Consider the following 7663-nt stretch of genomic DNA (forward strand, 5'->3'; position numbering starts at 1 on the left):
AAGTAAGTAATGAACGAGAATAAGCTTAAAAACATATATTCTTTTACAATATTTGGCATAAAAAATAATAAAGCAATATATTTATTTGATAAACAAAAAAGTTTTGTATGTATTTGTTAATTATAACTGCCTTGTAACAAAATGTTAGCAGAGCTTCTTTATTTTATTATTATTTTATAATGTAAAGACATTTACATTTCTATAAAGTATATTTGTTGTTAAATTATTGTTTTCATTTGAATAATGAACTTTCTATTGCTAGACTTTTTTTTTTTTTTTTTTTACTTTGTCTTTTTTTTTTTTCCCAAACACGACTATTTTGTTACGTTCTGTAATACGTTTGTAATGACCTAAGCTAAAAACCACAGACTACCTTCCTAATATGTATTCTTCTGAGCAAAATAATCCGAAAGTACTTTTGATTTCCGCTTTTTGCCCTCAAAAATAAAAAAAAGAAGATATCGGTCTTTCAACGATAGAGGGGAACAGGCTTTCCAAAAAAAATATCATCTGTAAAAAAAACAGACACTTTTTTAAAACATGAATAACTCTATGAATACTTACCCTACAAAAAAAACAGAAATACTGTTCAATTTCTTCATTTTTTTCGCACCTAAATCTTTTTTCAAAATTAAAAAAGGTGCAATACAGCAAGATATAATGTTTTCTCATAGAAAATTATAAAACCTACGAATCTATGATTGTTAGGTGTGTTAAAATTCTACGTCAAAGCCCCTACATTATTTGTAGTGGTGCGGACCGGGACACGGAGTTTGATCCTTCTCTTTGGTAGCACGACAAAGCACGGATCTTCGGTAGTATAGTGGTGAGTATCCCCGCCTGTCACGCGGGAGACCGGGGTTCAATTCCCCGCCGGAGAGCTTCTTTTTACCGTGACGAAGCCGATTGTGGTGCCTGTTGTGATAATTGGATTTTGTAAGGTTTTTATAATATTGTAACACTGAAAGATATACAGTCAAGTTTTTTTTAGTACTGTTGTAAGGATGCAGATTATAAATTTTGACCCGAAGGTACATAAAAATTAATGCAAGGCACAAAAATTAAAAGGTGCATTAAAATCAAGGCATGCTTTAAATTTTAAAGCATGTTATAAAATTCATAAAAACTATAAAAACAATTAATTCACTTACTTTTGACAAACTTACTTCTGACATACTTTACTTTTGATTATTTTTAAATAAATATCATTCAAAGCAAATCTCTTTTATTACTATTACTATTTTACTAAACATCAACAACAAGTCGAGTCCCTTGAAGCCAAATATCTTCATTGTATCACTGTTAAAGCTCATATCAAGCTACTATTACCTTTATATCAAGACTGATCTACTTTAAAACAAGATCTGGTGGTCACTCCTATCAAGAAAATACTCAAATATAACTTTACTTCATATTCAAAACTACTTTAAACCCTTTATAAATACACAAGGCCTAAATAGAAAACAAGCTATTACACTGTAACACACTGTAGCACAATTGATGAAATTTTAGATCAAGAGAACAATGCTGATCACAAGAATAATTTTGATGTCCAGCGACATTGATGTCGTTCGACATAGATGTCAAACAACACAAACAATAAGCCACGCCAATTTTTATATAAATAAGATGAATATTTTTAAACAAAATAACATTATCCAATCCAATTCAATAAATCAAATCTTCTTACGCTTAAAAAGCAATCTTTTCTTATTGGGTCACAATTACCTTTTCTTTTCTTTTTATTTTTACTTATTCTTTCTGATCTGATACCCGAGTTATCACAAATCAAGAAAGTTCCCTTTTATTTTTATCGTTTATCAAACAATCTTATTCTTAACCTTATTGATCTAAAAAGATCTGGTGGTCACTACTCAAAGACAATTTACTCTAAAGAACTGTTAAACGTTCAATCAAGTTACCTAAACTCAAGTCATTCAAGACTTCAAACCTCAATTTAAACAAATCTACATCACTTTAACACAAGCCAAGTCCCAAGTACTAACAAGTTACATTTGGTGGTCACTACGAGGGAAATAAATCAACAAATCAAGAAATCTATCGAACTGATCAAAAGAACTTAATCAAAATCGAATCAACAATATCAAAACACTTACTATCAACAATGGCAACGACAGAACCCATCGCGTTGGTGCAAAGCAGCAACCAAATTCAAGGATACCGTCCTAAACTAATCGAATTCTATGGCTATGAAGGCGAGGACTTTCGCCATTTTCAAGAGCTACTGGATTCCTACCTTATACTCAGCAACACACATAGTGATAACCGCAAACTCGCTATTCTCAAATCTCAATTACGTAGAGCTGCTAAAGTCTACTTTGAAAAAACTATACTCAAGGATCGTCCACAAGTGACCTACGATGAAGCTATGGAACTTTTGAAAAGTCATTACATTACTCCTGAGTTAATTCAGAATTACGAATTGGAATTCAATGATATGATCCAAGGAGAGCAAGAACACCCTCAAATATTCCTTTCAAGATTACGTGAAGCTGCTGACTTGGCTAATATCACTAGCGAAGCCGTAATCGAAAGCCGCTTTCGCGCAGGTTTATTAAGGGATATCAAACAATTTTGTATACAAAGTAGTGCTAGAACATTTCAAGATTGGTTAAACCACGCAGAAGGTTGGTGGAACGCAAACCGTCCACGCAAGATCGCAATGGTTGACAACCCATTCATACCAAGAAATGTAAATCACGCACTCATATATCATGATGATGGTGTCTATCATCAGCGATACCCGACAAATGATCATAACATTGAACTGATTGACGCAAACGAAGGTCCTGCTCAAGTAATCCCAATCTCTAGCTTACATCCTTACGGAATGGTTAACACTGTAATACCTAACCCTCAGATTGTAAGTGGGCCCAACCAGTTATCAACATTGGAAATTACTCGTAATAATTATCATGCCCAAAATTACCCATATCAAGCTCAAAGGAACAATGGAGCATATCATAGCCAACATAATAATCAACAGGATTTGGTTAATCTTATTGAACAAACCATCCGAAATGAATTGGGTAACCAACAACAATATCAAAACCCGGCTAGAAATTACAATCGTCGTAATCGTTACAATGATAATTATCAGTATCAATACCAAAATGGCAATAACAGTTATAACAATAATGACTACAATAATAATATGTATAATAACAATGGTTACCAACGTAACGATAATAATCACGGAAGACAAGACTATAACAATCAAGGACGAAGCAGAAATAACTTTAACAATCAAGCTTACCGTCCGCAACAAAACAGACCGCCCGTGCAACAATCTCAACCTCAACAACCTAGTCAGTCAAAAAACTAAATGGGTCGGTTGTTTTTAATGATAAAATGAATGGTCAATCGAACACCCACAATAATAACAAATCCATTAAACATGAAAACTCTCAACACCAACTTAATGTCATCCTATCAGATACAGAAACCAATTATGATCCTTCTCAAATAGAGCTCTGTGCTGCAATAAGACCTGAACGGCCTCCTGATGTTACTACTGCTACTCCTTATAACAAAACAAAGCCAACAATGAAGACGAAGGGCAAGCAACCTACATTAACAAGAAAGGTTGCAACGAGAATTCATTTGGAAGATATTCAGCCAGTTAGCAATCAACAGAATACATCACAACATGATATAAACATGGACACAGATTTACCTGTACAAGATAGAGAAACGATCAAACAAAAGCGAACTAGAACTAAAAGTGAACCAGCTTTAATTCAGTATGACATAGTTTCTGATGTAATGAAGCAAAAAGCAGATATCGAAATAGGAGAACTTATCCAAGTAGCTCCAACCTTAAGACGAAAGCTAGTCAGCGAATGTAGACCCAAGCGCATATCCACAAAACAGCAACAACAAAATCAACAGCAACCAATGATACAAGCTCTAGATATTGTTGACGATGAATTAAATACAACCGCAGCACATTGTATTGTACATATCAATGATAAAAAGATCAAGACGCTAGTAGATTGTGGAGCTGCCAAGACTTGTATGTCAAAAGCATTGGCTGATGAACTCGGTTTAGAAATAGACGCACCGTCTGAAAGCATTTTTACACTTGGAAATAATAGTAAACAACCTGCTCTAGGAATAATTTATGACGTACCAATAGAAGTAAAAGAAGACATCATTATTCCTTGTACGGTAGAAGTGCTACCATCATGTCCTTCGCACCTCATTTTAGGCACCAATTGGTTAAATCGTGCCAAGGCTAAAATTGACTTCAACAGCTCAACCTTAAAAGTGAAATACAAAAACAAGAAAGCTGAAATAGAAATACATTTTATCAAGAAGAATGCAGCCTTGCCAAAGATAAAAGCCCTTCATCAGAATTATCAGCAGCCTATAAGTTTAACAAATTCCAAAATAACTAAGTATGTACACTTTGATAATGAAGAGTCTGATAAAAGCTATGATACGGATACAAATAGTTCAACAGAATCTGAAGAAAGTCATTCAGAAGAAGAAGACGTCGAAAAAGAAGAAGAAGGACAATCATTACTAGTATTAGACGACGATCAAGGAGAAAAAGTCGACATAATCTTGGAAAAAGAAACTTACCGTATAAAAGCATCATCCACAGGTCTTACCATTCAGGCTAACACATCAAAGACCATAACAATCGATAAGCCTATTGAAGAACGGAATAATCATGTGTATTTATTTGACGTAACCCATCCAACTCTTTTACCTGCACAAGGATATTTTGATCCATGTACATCTCTCGTATCCAACAAAAGGAATTTGGAAATACATATATTCAATAGAACGGAGAAATACATACAAATAGAACCTGAAGAAGAATTAGGGATGCTCGAAAAATTCAACCTGCAAAAGGATACTATAGTAAATGCCTACAATCTAAGTAATAACCCTGAATTGTGCGCTTTGGAAAGAAGACATATTAGTGAAATAGAGGAAGATAAGAAAACATTAGACCCAGAACTTCTAGACAAATTCGAAATACAGGACTTGTCTGACGACATAAAGCTAGAAATTAGTAAGCTATTACAAGGATACAAGCACATCTTTGATTGGGACAACAACACTATGGGCCACACCAACCTTATCCAACACAAAATCATACTAGAAAAAGACACAATGCCTATTCGACACCGTCCTTACAGACTTAGTCCTATAGAAGCCGACTACTTACAAAAAGAGTTAGACAAATATTGTAAACTCGGAATAATATCACCCTCAAATAGTCCGTGGGCTGCACCTGTCATATTAGTTAAAAAGAAGAACGGAGATTATCGTATGGTCATTGACTACAGAAAGTTAAATACTGTCACCAAGAAAGATTCATATCCATTGCCTCGAATAGATGATTTACTTGATACACTAGGAAAAGCAAAAATATTCTCAGCTTTGGACATGCGAGCTGGATTTCACCAAGTGCCAGTAGAAGAAAGCAGCCAGGAATACACCGCATTCACAACTAAATTTGGAACATATCATTATAACATGCTACCAATGGGATTAGTAAACTCACCAGCCACTTTTCAACGGCTCATTGACTTATGCTTCAGACCCTTATTGAACAAATGTCTAGTAGCATATACAGTGGGTCAAAAAACTGCACCAACGCAACTCAGTTTTTCGGAAATACCAGTATAGCTCTGTCAGTTTAACAGTAAACATTACGAAACTTGGAACAAAAAGAGTTAATACTGTTACTATTTATTGATAAAAGTTTCAAAGTCAGATGCGGAGTATTGATCTAAGGAGCGCTCAGCAAAAAGAGGAGGTCGGTTGGTGCAGTTTTTTGACTTTTAAAATGAAAAGGTATTTGGTATCATATGTTCGGACTGAGACTATTCCGGCGGATTTAATCTAATTTTTTTTATTACTAGTCACACTGGGGACCTTAAAATAAATTTTTTTGCAATTGTTTTCTTTTTTTTCTTTCCTACTTTACCCAAACCCATCATACATCGTCAGTATCCATCCATCATTAGAAATGCCCAAAAAGCTTCCATCCGATATTCAAAACAGTATCAAAGCATTATTAGAGAACGGTGTTGATCCTGCAGTCATTGGGAAACGAGTTGGAGTGCATAGAAATACCGTCAATAGGTATGCAAATAAGTGGATACACGATAGAATACGTAAAAGAGGAGGCAGACCGAGCATTGTGGCAGAGTCAACACGTCGATACATCAAGAGACAAGTGCTCACAGGTTGTTTAAAGACTGCCAAGGATGTGCAAATGAAGTTGGAGGAGCTGGGACACCCTATGTCGTATCAATCGGCAATTAATGTCTTACATTCAGTTGAAATTTATGCTGAGATCAAAAAGAAGAAGCCATTATTGACTGAAAAGCACAAGAAGGCTCGATTAACATGGGCTAAAAAGCATCAATATTGGACAGTACATGATTGGCGACGTGTTATCTTTTCTGATGAGACGAAAATCAACATTTGGGGCTCTGATGGTTGCAAGTATTACTGGAAAAGAAAATGTGATCGTTTACAGCCTCACCATATCGACGTTACTGTGAAGCATGGAGGCGGTGGTCTCATGTTATGGGGTTGTATAACCAGCGAAGGACCTGGATACGCATGTCAGATCTATAATGGCACCATGAATTCAGAGGTATACCAAGAAATCCTTGGTACAAGTCTAAAAGACACTATGGAATGCTATGGTCTGAACTGGGAAACGTCGGTATTTCAGCACGATAATGATCCCAAACATCGATCAAAGTCCACAACACAATGGATGAAGGATAGTGGCATGATTTACATTGACGATTGGCCATCACAAAGTCCAGATCTTAATCCTATTGAACATATATGGCATCATTTGAAGTTAAAGCTAAGCATGTATGATAATAGGGCGACTAGCATCCATGACCTGTGGCAAAGAGTCGAAAATGAATGGAATTCGTTTACTAAGGAACAATGCATCAAGTATATAGACAGTATGCCCGACAGAATACAAGCTGTCTTAGCAGAAAAGGGTGGATCCACTAAATATTAGAAAAGTCAAAAAACTGCACCAACCGACCTCCTCTTTTTGCTGAGCGCTCCTTAGATCAATACTCCGCATCTGACTTTGAAACTTTTATCAATAAATAGTAACAGTATTAACTCTTTTTGTTCCAAGTTTCGTAATGTTTACTGTTAAACTGACAGAGCTATACTGGTATTTCCGAAAAATTGAGTTGCGTTGGTGCAGTTTTTTGACCCACTGTATAGACGATCTTAACGTTTACTCACAAAACCCTTATGAACATTTGGAACACCTAAAACAAGTATTTGAATGCATTGATGTAGCGAATTTAAAGCTCAACCTAGAGAAATGTATCTTTTTCAAAAAACATCTCAAGTTTCTTGGCTATATTGTAACAAAAGAAGGAATACAGACAGATCCATCGAAAATTCAAAAGATAGTAGAATGTCCTATGCCAAAGACAGTAACACAAACAAGATCATTTTTGGGATTAGCTTCATACTATAGAAGGTTCATCAAAAACTTTGCTTCAATCGCAAGACCTCTACATGAGCTAACAAAGACAAAAAAGAAAGTACCCTGGACAGATAAGGCGACACGAGCCTTTGAACAATTAAAGAAGCTACTCACCACTGCACCTGTCTTGGCAAGACCAGA

General features: G+C 35.4%; 3 protein-coding genes and 1 non-coding gene across 4 annotated transcripts; 3 read left to right on the forward strand and 1 right to left on the reverse strand.

Moving 5' to 3' along the window:
- Positions 1–735: 735 nt before the first annotated feature.
- RO3G_17414 (uncharacterized protein) lies at positions 736–1175 on the reverse strand (the record flags this gene model as incomplete). The annotated part of the gene is made up of 3 exons (XM_067671997.1): positions 736–810; positions 893–961; positions 1167–1175. The coding sequence occupies 3 exons, from the start codon at positions 1173–1175 to the stop codon at positions 736–738; spliced, it is 153 nt and encodes a 50-aa protein (XP_067528098.1).
- Positions 810–881, forward strand: RO3G_19242. Its single transcript has one exon. It is a non-coding gene; the product is annotated as a tRNA-Asp (tRNA).
- Positions 1176–2125: 950 nt separating the features above from the next.
- On the forward strand, positions 2126–3346 carry RO3G_17415 (uncharacterized protein; the record flags this gene model as incomplete). The annotated part of the gene is made up of 1 exon (XM_067671998.1): positions 2126–3346. One exon carries the CDS (start codon positions 2126–2128, stop codon positions 3344–3346), a length of 1221 nt encoding a protein of 406 aa, XP_067528099.1.
- A 2664-nt stretch (positions 3347–6010) lies between these two features.
- RO3G_17416 (uncharacterized protein) lies at positions 6011–7180 on the forward strand (the record flags this gene model as incomplete). The annotated part of the gene is made up of 2 exons (XM_067671999.1): positions 6011–6963; positions 7132–7180. The coding sequence occupies 2 exons, from the start codon at positions 6011–6013 to the stop codon at positions 7178–7180; spliced, it is 1002 nt and encodes a 333-aa protein (XP_067528100.1).
- Positions 7181–7663: the final 483 nt, after the last annotated feature.

The sequence above is a fragment of the Rhizopus delemar genome, genomic scaffold (assembly GCF_000149305.1).
Source record: "Rhizopus delemar RA 99-880 supercont3.60 genomic scaffold, whole genome shotgun sequence".
NCBI classification, from domain to species: Eukaryota; Fungi; Mucoromycota; class Mucoromycetes; order Mucorales; family Rhizopodaceae; genus Rhizopus; species Rhizopus delemar.